The sequence below is a fragment of the Microtus pennsylvanicus genome, chromosome 13 (genome assembly GCF_037038515.1).
Source record: "Microtus pennsylvanicus isolate mMicPen1 chromosome 13, mMicPen1.hap1, whole genome shotgun sequence".
In the NCBI taxonomy this organism is placed as follows: Eukaryota; Metazoa; Chordata; class Mammalia; order Rodentia; family Cricetidae; genus Microtus; species Microtus pennsylvanicus.
Window position 1 is genome coordinate 47,934,072 of NC_134591.1, and position 17,617 is coordinate 47,951,688.

Below are 17,617 nucleotides of genomic sequence, written 5' to 3' on the forward strand. Positions count from 1 at the left end.
TGTGTGTGTGTGTGTTGTGCCCTGATTCACTCTCCCTATTTGCTGTGATGAGGTGGGTTTCATGGTTTACATTTTTGTTTTTTATTTTGGTTTGGTTTGGATTTGGTTTCAAGACAGGGTTTAGCCCTTGCTGTCCTCACTCTGAAGACCCAAAACTCAGAGATCTGCCTGCCTCCGCATACAGAGTGCTGGAATTAAATGCTTGTGCAACCACCGCCTAGTGACAGAAAGTTTTCATCCAACGACATCGTTAAGGCCTCCTTTGTCTCCAGGGAACAGAAGAGGTTTGATTTTTAAGAACTTTTTCAATTCCTATAGCATAAAAAATGGACATGAATTCTTACCCTTCCACAGCCACACACCGGGATTTTATGTGGACCCAGGAAACTAGACCGGAGAATGACTGACTAAATGGAAGTTTCCAAGGAATTCTGATGATAAATATTGTACGTTCTTTGAGCATGCTTTATTTTAATGCAGAGAGCATTTGCAGAGATCCTAGGAAAATGCATGCCAGTGTTAGGCACAGTAGCATGCACAAAACTGTAAGTAAATACTACTGTGCCAGTGTTAGGCACAGTAGCATGCACAAAACTGTATGTAAATACTACCTCCCCTGGATCTCCAGAGACCATCTCATTCTTCGACATACCAAATCCTGTCCTGTTGGCTGCTTATTCTTTACAAGACTCACGGATGTGCTTGGTGACGCTGGCCCATGTCCCCAAATTTGTCATTGACTGACCATTGGACTTTCACCTCTTAGCATGCGGTCCACTGAGCAGAGCATCAGGACGGACGCCCTCTGGCGGTGGCGCTTCGGAGCTACAACTCAGCGCGGAGCTGGCGAGGGGAAAGGCGAGGGAGGAGGGGGAGGCGCAGGCAGGGGAGGAGAGGAAAAAGTTGCGCTGGGAAGTTTGGAAAGTTGGGAAGTGGCTGCTGCGGGCTTTGCCTCCCTCCGCGCGCGTGCGAGTGAGCGAGCGAGAGAGCGAGCGAGCGCGGAGCCAGCGAGCGCCTGCCATGCCCGGCAGACCCCGCCTCGCCGCGCCCGGGCGCCGAGCTCGCTCCGACTCCCTGCGGCCCGGCCCGGCCCGCCGCGGCCCCGGCCCCCCGCCCCCCGCTCCGGGTCCTCCCCTCCCCCGCCCGGCGGCCCCAGCCCCCCGCCCGGCCCGGCTCCGCGCCGCTCTCCCGCCCTCCTCTCTCCCTCCCTCCCGGCCGCGGAGCAGCATGGCGGAGCCCGGGCAGCGGCCGCGCGGCCGCCCGCCGCCCCTCTGAGCCAGGCTTAGGGGCAGCCGGGCACCTCAGAGCCGACCCCCGCCCCGCCGCGCCCTCAGCCGCACTTGTCCCACTGCGCGCCCCCTGGAGCGCCGCGCACCCCTGGGACCCTTGCGCGCCCCGGGTGCCCAGCATAACCCGAGATCCCCCGCTCACCCCGGGATCTGGGGATTGCCCCAGGAGCCCCGCGTACCCCTGGACCCTGACGCGGCTCCCCGAACACCACGCGCTCCAGGACCCCTGCGCGCTCGCAGAATTCCGGGGCTTGGCCATCCCGGCTGCGCGCCCTGGTGAGGGGCCCCGCCCCACCTCAGAGGATCCCCCCTCTTCCAACAGACGGAGCCCCGCCCCAGAGGGACCCCCAGGTCCGACAGGGACATCCAGCCACGCCCCAGCGGGCTCCCAGCATCTCGCGCCTGGAGCCCTGTGCTCCAGAAGATCCTCGGTGCCCAGCTGGGGGCTCCCCGCCCTGCTGAGGGGGCGCTGCCCAGGAGGGTCCCCCGCATCCCGCGGGCCCGGGCAGGATGCACGCCGCCCTGGCGGGGCCGCTGCTTGCCGCCCTCCTCACCACCGCCCGCGCCCGCCCGCAACCCCCTGACGGAGGACAGTGCCGGCCGCCCGGATCGGTGAGCGAGCGCCAGCCCAGCCACTCTCCCGCCTGCCTGGGCACTCTAGCCCAAGGGGCTATGGTTTGGGACCTGCCTTCTTTAGCCCACTCGCTCCACCTCCGCCCTCTGGGCACAACCCGGGCTCTCTTCCCTAGCATCTGTCCTCTAGGGCTCCAACTCTGAGCCCAGCCCAGCCCAGATGGTTCCTTCTTCACTCGCGGACAGTTTCCTCTAGACTTTTGGTCTTGGTTGGACGTTTCCCCTTTCTGTGCCCGCTTCCAACTCTCCTGTCTTTTATCTTGTCTTTACCCTTTGGTCTCTTTCCGCCTGCTTCTGACTTCTTTCCAACACCCCTTGCCCGTCTCTAGACTCTACCAGCCCTTTTGCTGTTTCATTCACAACAGTGCCCCTGCCCAGGCTTCCCCCTCGCTCTCTGCCCCTCCTTCTGACCATAGGTCCCCCCCCCCCCGTGTTCTCCCTCTGTACCCCAGTCCCCACCCAGCACCTATTGTCCCAAATGCCCCTGTTTCCTGAAAAGGGATAAGAGTTCAGAGGAGAGAAACGGAAATGACAGAATGAACATGCTTGTCTAATATTTCCCTGAGAGGGTCAAGTAGTTACTGCTTCCCCCAGTTTTCCTCCCCAAGCCCAGAATCTCATGATTTTCTAATCCTAATTCCCTTCTCTTCAAATAGAGATTAATACATTGGTAACCACTCTGAACTGGAGGCCGGGAGACCAGAATATTATTGCAGGATCTTCCTGTGCTGCCCTAGTAGCAGAGCAGAGGTTGGCCATGGGCAAGGTGCTCAGCACGCAGCCTGCCTTGTGTAGAAGAAGCGAGCTGGCTAGCTGGTATGCACTGTCTAGTGTGCATTCCGATTTACAAATCTTGTTGGTAAAGCAAGGTGCTGCTTCCACCACCCATAATAAATACTTCGCATTTATGTCAGATTTAGGTAGAAAAATGTTGACTTGACCTAACGTTTGTAAGTGGTCACTGTTTACTCCGGAGACTTTTCTAGATGGAAAACGACTTTGCCTGAGAGAAATGATAGCCCCCTAACTCCTTTCTCTTTCTAAATCTTAATCGGTACTGGGGCGAAAAAAAGCCCTGGTATTTGTGCCCCTGCTCGAGGCACACGACCCTCGTGCAATCCTAGGTCACAGAAAAAGACAGACCTAGAGATAGAGAACCAGGTAGGCCTTTTTGGTGGGGAAGTCTGGGAAGCACCCAGAATAGGTACATTTCTCGGGGTTAATTCTATGGTATCCTCTCCTTCGAAACCAGAAATTGAGACTTGATTTGGCTTTGCAAGGTTTTAAAACACTTTCTCATCTATGGTCTAAGCGAGTGGTGCAAAGTAGCTAACACCCCAGACCTGCCCTCCAAGAAGAAAACCTTACCCACCGGGATGAATGGGAAGTAACTGTTGCAATAGGTGTGCTATTTTTAATAGGTGTTCTGCTTTCAGAGTGCTCTTGGCATGTGTCTTCTAATGGCTGTATTTAAAAGTTATATGACTTCCTCTTCTCTTGCCAGAGCAGGACTCTTGGTCCCCCCTCTCCCCACCCTCTACATGAAACACTACTGGTGAAGGTTTGCCTTGGCCAAGCATGAATGTTCTCAGGTGGTGTGGCAGTCCTTGGCTTTCACAGTGAAAGCTAGTCATAAAGAGAGCCTGCCTTCATTGCCCACTTCCTCTGTGCCTGGCACCACTCTGAGGGTTTCAGATATGTGTGTTCTGTTTCTCAAGCCTGCCAATAACTTCCATCCTCACCCCCATTTTACAGAAGAGGAAACTGAGTCTGTGGGAAGTGATATGATGTACTCTGCCAATTATTCAATTAAGATAGCATTTGAGTGTGGAGCTTTTAGCTTGCAAAGCCCTTGCCAGTGGGCCTCTGCCTTCTGGCCCCATCTACCCCTGCCACGTCTCTGTGCCAAGCCTGGCTCTGCTCTTGCTCCCTTTGGCCTCACTGATCTGCCTCTCCTCTCTCCTTGTAGCAGAGGGACATGAACTCCTTCCTATGGACTATTCGGCGCCATCCCCCAGCCTATTTGTTTGGCACCATTCACGTTCCATATACCCGAGTCTGGGACTTCATCCCTGATAATTCCAAAGCAGCCTTCCAGGCCAGCACCCGCGTCTACTTTGAGCTGGATCTGACGGATCCCTACACCATCTCGGCCCTGGCCAGCTGCCAGCTGCTGCCCCATGGGGAGAACCTGCAGGACGTGCTGCCAAGAGAGCTCTACTGGCGCCTGAAGCGCCACCTGGACTACGTGAAGCTGATGATGCCCTCATGGATGACACCAGCCCAGCGCGGCAAAGGGCTGTATGCTGACTACCTGTTCAATGCCATTGCTGGCAACTGGGAGCGTAAGAGGCCAGTGTGGGTGATGCTGATGGTGAACTCGCTCACGGAGACGGACGTGCGCTCCCGAGGCGTGCCTGTGCTGGACCTCTACCTGGCCCAGCAGGCTGAGAAGATGAAGAAGAGCACTGGGGCTGTGGAGCGGGTTGAGGAGCAGTGCCATCCTCTCAATGGGCTCAACTTCTCCCAGGTAGGAACACCCACATGCCAGCCTAGCCAGCAGCCCCAGCCGCACAGTGTCTTGGTCCTGGGCTCTGATCTTGGTCATGCTCCAGCAGAGAACCAGAGCCAGGTCCCAGCCCCCAGCCCCCACCCTCCGCTTTCTGCCCCAAGCAAAAGCATCTCTCTAGCTCTGGGACAGCACTGGGCTGCTTTGTTGGGGTCAGGGGAAACTACTACGTGCCAAAGTTTGGGTGTTTCTTTCCATTCCAGTGGTTCCCTGTTGGGGATATCCACTCTCCACCTGCTGTGCTTGCCTGAGCAGAAAGAATTTCCCCGGGAGCATCAGAGTGATACAAAACAGAAAGAGGGAGATGCCCGTTTGCAGGAGGCTTCCCAGGCCCTGAGAACTTGGAGCTCAAGGCTGTCCTGAGCTTGTTTGGACACTCACCTGTGAGTGGGTCTGTATAGAAACAGCACAGAGGTGGAGGGTATGGTGCCTAGGCTGTGCTGGCAGGGAAGGCATTGTGGGCATGGCCTCCACCAGCACAGGTCTGCTGGTTGATGCCAAGTTCTTCACAGTTCCCTGGGGCCTTTGCTGAGGTCTGCTACTCTGGAGCTGCCTTCTTAAGACTGGGGGAGCATCCAGTGGGCAAAGGAGAGTTTTGGGGGTAATAATTTCATAGAAGTGTGTTTGCTTAAGATCGACAGTTCTAATTTCTGAACCTAGGGAGTAGGGGAGAAGGGAGGGGCTTAAGAGCTTTAAAGTCTCTGGCTGTCAGAGACCTGATCCAGCAAAAAGTCTTTAACCGCCTGTCTCTATGGACAGAGGTCATTCGCAACTCACTGGTCCCAAACTCAACTCTGAGGCCCTGGGAACAGTACGTTCACATCTGTGCCTAGAGAACAGAGCTGTCAACTCAGGGTGGAAACTCCTGACTTGTGGATACCACAAGGAGGCCCCAATACAGGGTCTGGGTTGATGCCCTAAGTGAAATGTGGCCTCAAAGGCGTGTGTGCTCATCATTAAGGAGATAGACTCATAAGATGACTAGATCCCAGACTCTATCCCTGGGATCAGACCCAATTGCTCCAGAGATGTTGCAAGCTCCTCACCAGGGAAACGGCTGCTGAAGCTGATCCCCCTTCCGAGATCTCTGGCCTTTGTTTTTCCAGGGGAAATGCAATATTGTCCCCAGGGAGGTAAGAAGCCAGATTGATTTGCCGGCCAAATGAAAGGCGGGTTTGTGAGTTCTCCTGCTGGCTCTCCCATAATTGTGGAGTCCTTACCCAGAGGGCCCGGTGGCAGGAATATTGGGGCAGTTAGTCACGCCCCGCAGGGTTCTGACTACGCCTGCCTCCATCTCCACGGGGAAAATCCTGTGTATTCTCTGCCCCAGCGCGGAGCCCTCTGAACAGAGCGGCTCTCCTCTTCTGAAGTGATTTTCCCCTTGCCAGCCTCGTGAGCTGATATTATCAGTGGTCCAGGGGCCCCCAGCACTCACCGCCCGCCCATCTCATTTTGGAGGCAGTTTTGTGGGCAGCTTCTCTGCCCATATTCCTCATGTCTAGCCTCCATAGATATCTATTTTAGTTTTGGGAGGTGGGGGGGATCCACTATCACGCTTGACACCCTTTTTGTACCAACCAGAGAGGAACCTGACAAGGGCTGAAGGGAGCCCTGGAGCTTTCTGGTTAAACAGTCCCTGGCTTTAATCTGTCTCTCTTAAAACAACAAAACTATCTTTCTTCGGGAGTCTGGAAACACTGCTGTTCAACCAAATGACGGCTCTGGTGGGTTAAAAACATTTGCTGCAGAGTGTGCGAGCTTATGTTTTAGGAAAAGTTACTGCGAGCCGTTCATCGGCCAGCAAGGAGCCCGCTGACAGTCTCCAAAGCCCATGTTTGAAGATCAAACAGACTCCAGTTTCTGTTGCAAAAACACTCCCACCCCACCACCAGCCTGGGCCCGCTCTTCAAATTGTTCTTGGGTCCAGCTTCTTGAAAGGGCTGTAGAAAACAAGGCTCAGGCAAAAGAAAACAGGAGTCCTCTCATTTCCTAATCTGCACACCCTTCACCACCTGCCTGCGAGCCTGACGGCACCAATTTGTCCTGATAGCATTTTGGAGGGAGGTGATGAAACTGCTCCTTCATCCTTCTGGGCAGCAGCAGGCTGACTGGAAAAAGTAGCAATCAGAACCTGGGCAGAGGTCAGTCGGGACCCTCAACCTGACAATCAGCAATGTAACTGCTTTCTCAGTCAAATGGTGTGCATACATGCGTGCCCAGTTTGATAGGAACATCTGTGATGTGTTATTGTACTGAAATATCAGTTATGTGCATCAGGACTTTTTCTTCCCTCGAAGCAGTACTGTTATTACAGAATCGGGGGTGGGCAGTGAGCGAGGAAGATGAGAAAAAAAGCTTAAAAGACTAGGCTTTTTGATGCTAAGGCTTGAGGTTTTTTTTTTTTTTAGTTTTAATTTTAATGTTTTGAAGTATTTTATGTATGGCTTTTTTTCTTGGTAGAAATATGTATTTTTGCTTGCTCAGTAGAGAAAGATACTTTAAATTGGACTAGTGGAGGACAGAGGGAGCCTAAAGCTGGTAACTGCTCAGCTTGCAGGAAGAGCAAGCAGGTCTCATGACAGGTTTCGACCTTTGATTTCAAAAATAAACTCAAGGTGCTAGATTCAGTATCACCAAGGTTTCACCATGTGACCTTGGGCAAGTCAGTTCCTTCCCTTGTGCTCAGTTCACCCTGCCTGTGAAATCAGACACCAGGATGAGGTCATCTCTAGAGCCCCTTCCAGCCCTGACATTCCATAGGACCATTCTAATCAATTGCAGGTGCCAGGCACCCAGCAGGAAGCTCCATGTGCTTTTCCATTTCACCGAATTCTCCTTGTAACCCTTTGGCTTTCTAAGGTGGGCACCAAGAACGGTTGAATGACTTGCCCAAGGCCACATGGCTAATAAGGAACAGAGCCAGTCCATGGGGACTCCAAATGACTGAAGAACTTCCTATATGTAGTTTCTGTGCTTGGCAGGGAGTCATGGGCTCCAGGGCAGAGGAAAAAGAGAGCTGCATGAGAAGTGGGCATACCCTTCTGCCTGCAGCCATAGTCACTGTCCAGCGCCTGCTGAACAAGGCCAAACTGGGCTATGGTAGGGGTGGTGGAGAGCCAGGCCTGTTGGCACAGCCCCATAATTGCAGCTCTTCAGGAAGCTGACGCAGGAGACCACAAGTTCAAGCCTGGGCTGCAGACTGAGGTCAGAGTCTTTTTCTGTCAACTTAGCGAGATCCTGTCTCAAAGTGCAAAAGTAAAAAGAGGGCTAGCTAGGGATATATAGCTCAGTGGTAGGAACTTATTGCACACAAGTCCTTAGGTACTCGGTTCGACCCCTGGTGCTGCAGAACATGTGATGGTGGGGAGCCTGGGATGCTTAATCCTTTAGGCCAGATCTTATGGCAGTCTTAGAACCTGGAGGTCCTTAACAGCTCTGCTTGCTGCATCCAGGGACTGGTACTGGCTTCCACAACTCCCTCTGGGACAGCTGGTCTCAACCTGTGGGTTGCAACCTCTTTACAAACCTCTGTCACCAAAAAAAACCACATTATGATACATCGCAGTAGAAGCATTACAGTTATGAAGTAGCAACGAAAATAATGTTATGGTTGGGGTCACCATGACATGAGGAGCTGCATTAAAGGGTCACAGCATTAGGAAATTTTAGAATCACTGTACGATTCTCAGTCCCTCCTGCCTCTGCCCACTTCCACTATATGGGGAGAACCCTTGAGTTAGATGGTCTTTCCAGGCTTGGTAAGAGAACAAGGTTCATGCTGTGCTGCCCACTGCTGGGCTTTACCAGAATGCATGGTTGCTCTCCGGCATCCAAGAGCCAGCACTCTGGAGCATACCTGCTGAAAGTGCACAAAATGTTCACGAAATTCTTCAGTCTCTTCCTCCGGGGGTTAGGAATCATAGAATCAAATGCTGCATTTGTCTTTGTACTGGGTGCGGCACTGGACCTCAAAGGATATTAACTCTCGTCTCCAGGGAAGTGCCAAAAGCTTTATTGTCATATCTGTTGTAAATTGAGACTTGAAAAAGTTGGATCTTTGGCTATGGTTGCATAGACAGGCCCAGTAGACTGAGAAATGTTCATTGCTAAACCCCATGCTCTTGAGGTATCTAAAAAGTGGACTGATTTTGGTTTTTCATAGTTCATGACACTATATGGTGAAATTATATCTATGTAAATGTGTATGGTGTGTGTGCATGAATAAGTGTGTGTGTGGGTGTATCATTATTGATAAAGTAAACTATAAAATACAAAAAGAAAACTAATTTAAAAGTACTGAAACTTCTTTCTCTGGATTATGAATTGAATCTTAAGGTAATTCTAAAAGAGGAGTCCCCAAAGACATTCTGGGTACCATCTCCCTGGAATTCATCACCAGTTTCCCACAGAACTATTGTGAAGGTAGCCCCCAAATGAGGCTAAGCCTACACAGCTGAATACAGAAAGGTCTTCTGTGTTTCCATATAGCCATATAGTAATCTGCATCTGGTTCATCAGTAGGTAGGAAGTGCCTTATAAATATTTGCAGAGTGATGAATGATGAATGACTAATGGTCCACACCCTTGATGTGCATCCTTTATCCCCTTCTGTGACCCAGCATGGCGGAGAAAATGAATGGCTGAAGGAAGGTTGCATAAACTGCAGCAATGGGTCTCCTCTCATAAACTTTAACCGCTGCATTGCTTCAGACACCAAATCAAGTGGGTTGTCTCCATCCCTCTGAGATACTATGGCAAGGCAGCTTATTTGTAAACATTTGTAAACATTGTCCATGATTCTGGAGACTGTGAAGGGAAAGATCAAGGTACCAGAAGATTCAGTATGTGGTGAAGGCTCATTCTTCATAGATGGGACTTCTCTGAATCCTAACATGGTGGGTGGCAAGGGACAAGAGAGAATAGTGACTTCCCTCAGGCCTCTTTGCTAGGTCAGTAATTCACAAGATTCTGTCATTACAAACCAGTCTCTTCTCAGAGGCCAGCCATCCCTAAGTTGATCACTCTGGGGGTTAGGTGGCAGCTTATGAATTTTGAAGAGACACGGGCATTGAACACATCGCATGAGGATTTGTGATTCAAAGCAAACCCTCCATTTCTACTTTGCCAATGACTGCAGAAAAATCATTTTCCCTCCATGGGTCCAAGTTGCTTCCTTTGTTCCATGGCAGTATTGGGCTAGGCAGTTCCCAGTGCCAACCCCTTTCTGCCTGCTGTAATTTTCACGTCTAGCCCTTTATCTCAGGGGGCCTGAGCCAACCCACACCACAGTCTTAAGCCTGACTTATCATCCATCTTTGGCAGGCTTGTCCTTGGCGAACCCTGGCTAATACCTACCTTTCAGGAACTTGGTGGTTCATGGGGGGTAGGATGAGGGTGGGAGTGTGTGCAGAGCAGCGAGAGGCTCTCAGCTCGTGTGGCATAGCTTGCTTGACCCCTGCCCAGGCTTGATCCTCTCCTTCACCAAAGATCCCCTCCTTCCTTCACCTTTTCACCCATTAACCCTAGCAGACACAGTGCAGTGCGACGCAGGATGTGGGCCAGAGACCCGGGAATGAACGGCATAGGCTTTGCCTGCTGAGAGCCCATTACCTAAGAGTATGTGCTGCTTTTGTACCCTGTAAGGTGCTACAAAAGTCCTGTTTCACAGGGTGGAAACTCAGCCCCGCAGTATCTGAATATTAATGGTCCTTCGTAACGAGAGACCCTGTCCTTCCTTCTGTTCCCTGTCACGTGTCTGAAAGCTTTCAGAGCTGGTAGCTATCTCCCAGATTCTCCAAGAATGCCTGTTCTGAGGTCTGGGGCCTCTCTGAGCTTCTGCAGCAGGCCACCCTCCGGTTCACATTGCTGGGCTCCTGAGCTGGCCCTTCTGTGTGCTCCTTAGGGTGGAGGGATACTGGATACCCGGACGGACCTCAGGGCACATGCACTGTCTCCTCTCTGAATTCTTGGTCCAGGGTCCATTCAGCATAGGCTGCCCCAGGTGGCTTCTTGTAGCTCTAGAAGTATGTCTGGAAAGTAGTAGTGTTTCCTCAGCCCACCACCCCTGTTGAGCCCCCCACCCACAGCCTTGTAGCCAGGATCTGTTCTGGGAATATCTGTCACATGGTGGGGCAGTCCCTCTGGTGACCCTGCTTCATATGTACACATGTTTTGTTTCTGGGTCCAGGTGAAAAAAAAAGGCCCTGCTGATATTTCAGGCTCTGTATCTGGGACCTGACTGATCCCAGACCTTGATATCTATGTCTAAATGGGGGCCTGATATTCGGGTGGCAGACTCAGAAGCAGAAACACAGGACTGCTTAGATACCACCGTCAAAGGACAGTGAGTGCCCCAAACTGGAGGTGATGATGCTTGGATCAGAAACTCACAGCAAAACTTCCAGGCTCAGGGCTATTCAGGAGCTCTAACTCTGAGGCTCAGAGAACCAGAGAATGGTGAAATCTTAGAACCTTCAGCTCCGAGACATTTTTTGGACCGGAAGAATCTTCACGTCATGAAATCCTAGCCTCTTAGCTTTGAAGCATTTTCAGCTCATCAACACAGACTTCTAAACTCTTGGAGTTGGAAGGGGCCATTTCTCAAGAATTCCAAGAAGCCCCATCTGCGAGCATGTCGGATCTCCTTCCCCTCCAAGCCTCTCTCCACTCCCAGGCCCAGAGAAAGCCTTCCTTACCGCCAAAGCACTTTCTGATGGAGATAAAACTGAGCGCGTGCCTTTGTTAATAGTTCCCATTTGGACTTCTCTCAAAGCCAGGAAGAGGTTGCCTGGTAAAGCGGCTTTTCTAGGGAGGAAACTGAAGAATGCTGGCAAGCACCCGCAGCTGCCAGCCCAACGGCTGACGTTCTTTCCCCCTTGAATTTGCTTCTAAATATTATCCACTTCACTCCTTTTATCTCCCATCACTGGCTCTCTGTCCACCCACTTAATCCACAGGCAGCCGGTGGCCCAGCCTTCAGCTCGGCTTCCTGGCTGCCAAGCCGTCTCGCCAGGCTGCTCCTCCAGGATCCGCAGGCTGCTTAATCTACGCGGTATATCCTGCCCCAAGCTTGGAAACACAGTGACTTCTGCTGGGCCCCCTCCCTCTCCAGGAATTTCCTACTTTTCTCTTCTACTTCTGATGCCCCCAGTCTTTGATTTTCGCGGCTCAGCTCAAAGTTACACCTCTTCCAGGAAGTCTTCCGAGAGTGCTGCCAGGTCTGAACTGGTGCAGACTTGACCCGGAGATTTCTTTTATGACCATGCCACGTGTAGTGTTGCCCTCCATGGAATTCTTTATGGAATTTTATGGCATTCTTTCAGCACTTCTATATTTGACTTTATTACTTGGGCAGGCCTTCTTTCCTGATTCGAGCCTAATCCAACATGTTCTCACAAGTGATTGCAGAACTGATTCTAGTGTACTCCTGGTCGGAAGCCCACCTCTGTGGGGTAGCCTGGGGCTGGCTGCTGGCTACCGTCTCTGAAAGGTGAGGCTCTCCTAGCTTCTGCAGCTCAGACTTTCTACCTGAGATGTATCCCATGCCCTCAACATTGTTCCTGGCATCCATGAATCTCTCTTAGACTCATTACTGTCTAGCCTAGAATATTTTGTCATCCCCTCACACACACACACACACACACACACACACACACACACACACACACACACCCCAAGTGCCAGAGCATCCCCAGGCTCGTCCCTCTGTAACCTCTTTTCATGTGCAAACATCTAATTTTGTTCTTCCGCGATCCTCTTGGGTTGGGGGTTCCGGTGACATTGAATGGCACAGGCTTCCTCTCCCCACCCACCACTAGAGTCCCTGGTCATGGCCACACACATCATCTTCTGCTTCCCCTGCTCCCTGAGGGCCCTTTCCCAGTTTTTGTTGCCTAGCTCCTTCTCACCTGAATGGACTGTCCTTGTTAAAATCCCCGGCTCTTCAAACAAATGCTGCTTCATAGAAAGACTTATCCTGGGTCACTGGGTTATGGACTAACTTCCTATGGACACGGTTTAGTAGTTTGAGTTTAGGTGCAGCAATGTGGCTGACTATTAGAACTGTGTTGTGAAAGGATTGATGGGCCAATTGTACTTGGCCCACTCTGAATGCCTGGCTGCCTTTGAAGAGAGCCAGGAAGTCATCAGAGGGGGCTCATAAATGCCTGGGCCCCGGGGCCATTTCTGCAGGACAGCCTTGGCCTTGAGATGTGCATTTTCTACACCTGTTGCTGTAGCTGCTTTTCTTCCCTCCTGTCCCAGGGGGAACCTGTCAGCACCTCCCCAGCATCCCCTGCCCTGCAGATAGTACACGCACACATCTCTCTGTCTCGAGGACCCAGGTTTTCTTGGTTACCTTTTATTCTCTGACTCCTCTCTTTCTGACCCACTGGGTCAAGGTCAGGAAGAAGCCTTGGAGGTTTCCTTCCCATTTTCTGCGACCTGTGAACTTGTGTTCTTTGCACAAGCCCCTTGGTTTTCCTTATTCTCATCAGCATCCTGGTAGATTTTACCTTTAGAACCCCATATTCATTCCTACTTAAAGTTACACGAGGCTATTCAGTTCAGGAGCCCCCTTCACTGGGAAGCCTTCAATGTGCTTACTGGGACCACAAATAACCCTAGACAGGTTATGCAGTCTGTCTTGGTCTCCTCATCTCTAGCGTCATGGGCTGTCCTGGGAGGACTGACTGGTCTAAAGTACTGTAGTATAGTGTTTTATTTTTCATATATAAAATCACAATCAGTGAATTCTTCCAGAAATGTTTCCAGCTCCCTCCTACTGTGCACGGACATGAGCTAGAGGTGGGTAGGGACAACACCCACACTGATGTGGTCACATGTGTGGATGCCTGGGGTACTGCCTTTTTCAGGCAAAGAGAAGCTAGAAAACAGCATGCACTGCACCCCTCCCCCACACTCCTGACTGCAGTACACCTCCAGAAGCCAGGAGGCACCTCTGAGCTCTCTTTCACAGGAGAAGAGGGTACAGCCCTGCCCAGAATTCCTAGTGCAAAAATAATGTCACCCCCGCCCCAACCCCTATCCAGTCCCTCCTTCCACGCTATCAAGGGTATTTAAAGTTTTCTGCTCTCTGTTATCTCCATGGACTCACTGTGCCTGTGAGGCTTAGTTGTTTAAGCCTTGGGTTCCACTGGAAAGACCCATTTAGTGATAAAGATACAGCGGAGAAAGGCCGGTTAGAAATCTGGCTCACTTTAAAAGCCTTATTTCCCATAAGGTTCCTTACTGGTCCTTAAGTTGGAGAAGTGACAAAAGTCTACTTGTCAGTGGTCTTTCCAACTGTTTATGTCCCAGTTGCATGCAGTCTCTAGAGCTTTTCCTTCTGTCCTAGACCAGCTAGGATATCACCCCCCCCTCAGTCCCCTTCCCCATCTGGCTTCATCCACCCCTCCCCTGCAGTGTGCTCACTGAGCTCAGGAATGGTATCAGATTTGTTTTCTAGTCACTCAGGCCAAGTATTGGGACTATGGGCATGTCCCCCGATCCCCAGGGATGTGGCTGTGGCATCACTAGACTCTGGCCACTTTTGAGCACCGGGCTCTATAGGCAGGTTGAAGGGCTGTGGGCTGGTCATGGGTTGGGTAAACGGATATACTTTGGGACCCCTCCAGTCACAACACTCAGTCATCGTGCTTGATCATGCCGGGGATGTTTGGTTGACCCAGCAGTCAAGTCCCCATGCTGAGGCCAGCTGCTGGTCTTGGAGATGATTTTGTGTTCTTGGCGTCCATCAGAATAGTTTTGCTGGGAGGGTGGCGAGAAAGGAATGCCAGCCTCTTGGTAGAGGTGGCTTTGAAGTGCTTTGAGAAATGGGAATGGAAAGGGTGGTCCACGAAGAAGCCAGCTTGGCCAAGGTGCCAGGATGGGAGAACGTAGAAAACAGGCATAAAAGAAATCCTGACTGCCTTGCTTCATCTTTGCCCTCTTCCCTGAAGCTCTCAAGATAGCCGCCCTGATTTCCTTTCTGTGCTAGGTCTCAGGTTTATCACAGTGCATTCCTCAAACAGTCCTGGGAGGCATCCTTTCCCCATTTCTAAGGAAATTGAAAATACATGCTTTTATACCAATGAGGGCACCTAGATTTAGGCTTAAATGTTTTGGTACCTGGACTCAAAGCTGGACTGGAGTTTCCTGCTTTGAGTGGGTGAAAATCTTGGGGCTCACAGGAGCTCCACTGAGGTTGCTGCGAGGTCCCAGCGATGCCTGTGAGATGAGAGTATTAGCTGAGATACTCTAGAGGTCATTTTTGGTTAGAATTTCGGGTCTGCTGCCAGGCTGCCTGCGTACTGAGCTTGGGAAGCCTGTCCTAAACTAAAGACAGTTCTCTGTCCCCCGGCTTGGTCTCTTCTGCTCACTCACACTCTGTATCTGGTTGGTGAGCCTGATGGCAGCTATGTGGTCTGACCACCCCAGAAATGGTCATGGCCACCAGTAGTATGTACGATCTGACTTCCCTAGTCTCCGGTTGTTCCCTAGGATGGGGATGGACTGAAAGGAGGTTTTGAGAAGTTCAGGCTGGAGGCTCAACTGTGTCTGGGTTATGAGGGTCATGGGGGAAGGGGACTTGCCTAATCATCCTTTATCTCCATTGCTTAGACAAGTGGGAGTTAAGAAACAGCATCAGCTCAGAGTTCCTGGGCGGGTGGTGGGAAGCCTGATGGGACTTTAATAACAAGATCGCTCTGCGCTCAACAGTCCTCAGCTATGTATTGTTTCCCATTTTGCTTTGTCCTAAAGAGAAGTACCTTGGAAATACTTAGTTGACAGGATTAGTTATTACAATATGCTTCATCTATTCCTGGTTTTTTTCCACTCTTGCTTGGCAAGTAATAGGATTTGCCCTGTGCCAGACTCAATTCCAAGTTCTGGGGTTCAAGTTGTCTGTGGGGCTGCTGGAGAGGGGAGGAGTGGCCGTGGCAGTAGAGGTGTGCAGAGAATAAGTTCCTAGCCCTTTCTGTGCACTGTCCCACTTCGTCCTCACAGCAGGCTTCAGGTAGATTTAATCCCACCTCGTGGGCCGCGAAGAAGGCTCAGAGAGAAGGTTGCCTTGCCTGGAGTGACCCAGCCGATACACAGAGGGCCTGGAATAGAAACCATCCACGTCTGGTTGTGAAGCCTGTACCACCCTCTCTGCATCTCATGGAAAGAGGAAATGTGCTCCAAGAGAGGGGGGAGGGGCGGCTCTGCTGAGGCTCAAAGTCTGACAAGTAAGCAGTGACAGGGTTGAGAGACTTCTGCTGACCTCTGTCATCCTGAAGTAGGCTGTGGCTCTGACAAGTGGGGAGCAAAGGAGCCCACCTACCAGCAATGGGGTGAGGGGACTAGAATTCGGGACCAAGAGTAGTGGCTAAACCTCACAGGTAGAGGATGCCCGGTGTACTCAGGGCAAGAGTGAAGAGGACATGAAGGCTGCTCATCATAGCAACTGTGGTGTGGATGGCTAGGATGCTGCTCTCGGGCGCTTTGTGGCACGGGAGTCAGGAACTGTGACAGGGTGCCACCCCAAGGGCTCTCTCTGAGAGCTGTCAAAGTAGTAGCTTCACAGAATGCTACGCCCCACCTGTCAGTCACTGTTGAGTACCACCTGCAGGTGGCGGGGGCTTGACTAAGGCTCAGGTCATCTAGAGGTTCTGTGGCTGCTTCCAAAAGGGCTGAGCCTGCATCCTTGTTATCCAGACTTTTATGGTTGCAGGATTCACTGAACATAGCAAACACCCCCCTCCCCTCTGCCGCCATGAATCCTTGTCTGGGCTTTAGACCACCTAAGCTCAGCACTGAAGGGCCAGTGGCGATCCCCAGGTTCCGAAGCAGCTGCATGTGTGGGGTGAGGTGATGGTGGTAATACTAATCCAGACTGAGGTAATGTCATTGCTCACCACATAGAACACGCTGGTGGGAGCCACAGGGAGACACAGATATTGAGACACATGTGGCCACATCGTGGAGCTCTGGCAATTGGACTTGGACTTGGCTGCATTGGCAGGAACACTGTTCCCACTACTGTGTTCTGCCATTCACGTTTCGTTTAGTTAATGACCGGCTCGCTAGTTCATGTATTCACGGGTCTCAGATTGGGACACCTCACCCAGAGCTAAGTGCACATTCCCAAGCCCATTGGCTTGAGAAAGCCTTTGTGCGTTCTCCATCACCTGACCTATTGGATCCAGAATGTGCCCACTACTGTCCCAGAGTGGGGAATCTCAGCTTCTGGAACTCTTGATCATATTTGCCCTTAGATTGGCTGGTGTCCGAATGAGTCCAGCTAATCTTATTTATAACAAGGCCTTTGGAGGAAAACCTGGCACTCCTGCTGCCGTTCCTAACATAGCTGCAGGGGCTGACATAAGCCCTGAATTTTACGGGATTTGTTTGATTGCAGGTTGAGGGGAATGTCACCTGTTCAAAATAGGAGTAAGTTGGATGCTGCCTGAGCAGAGGTGGGACACTGGAAGGCCTGCCGTCCACACAGAGTGAGCGTGCTGGTTATGAATCCGATGGTGTGTACCGAGGCAGACTTTCCCTGAGCTGTTCCTTTTTAGTGGCGTGAGATTGGTAAACCCAAAACCGCACCCCTCCTGAAAAGCCACTTCCTCAGTTGGCTCTGACACCGCTGGAGAGTGGCATTTTGTCCGTTCTGTGTTTACGCTCTGACTTCTCCAATGGTCTGAAGTTCTTTGAGGATAGGAACCTCATCTAATGACCTAGGGTTCCCCCAGGGCTTGACTGCAAGCAAATCCTCAGGGTTTGTATGTAAACTCAGCAGCTACATCTCCATAGCATCTCCTGCGTCTGTGAGTGAAGAAAACAGAAAGCCCACAGTGCCTCCCCTGACCCCCATCAGCACCACTGAGGTTCCAGATGTTCAGCTCTGGAAGTCAAGAAGCTCAGCAGTCTCCTACATGCTGTGGGCACTAGCTGTTTGGGCTTCCGTAGCCACTGAGAGTCTTCTCCCCTTCTCATGCTCTGACCATCTCCAGCTGGGGCCCTGCAGACAGTGACATCCCATGGATTCCCTGTTTCCATAGCGGCCCTTCCTGTAAGCAGGAGCTGCTTCTTGCCTAGAAGGGATCTCCCCAGCCCTCCCCGACAGCCTTCTTTCTGT

The 17,617-nt window shown here is 51.6% G+C and overlaps 1 protein-coding gene across 1 annotated transcript in view; it reads left to right on the forward strand.

Moving 5' to 3' along the window:
- The first annotated feature begins 1,218 nt into the window (after positions 1-1,218).
- Trabd2b (TraB domain containing 2B) overlaps positions 1,219-17,617 on the forward strand; it is a 192,111-nt gene continuing 175,712 nt past the window's right edge. The window contains exons 1-2 of the mRNA XM_075946762.1: positions 1,219-1,901; positions 3,892-4,452. Of these exons, the coding sequence (XP_075802877.1) occupies positions 1,800-1,901; positions 3,892-4,452 (663 nt within the window). The 5' untranslated portion in view covers positions 1,219-1,799. The remainder of the gene's footprint in view (positions 1,902-3,891; positions 4,453-17,617) is intronic.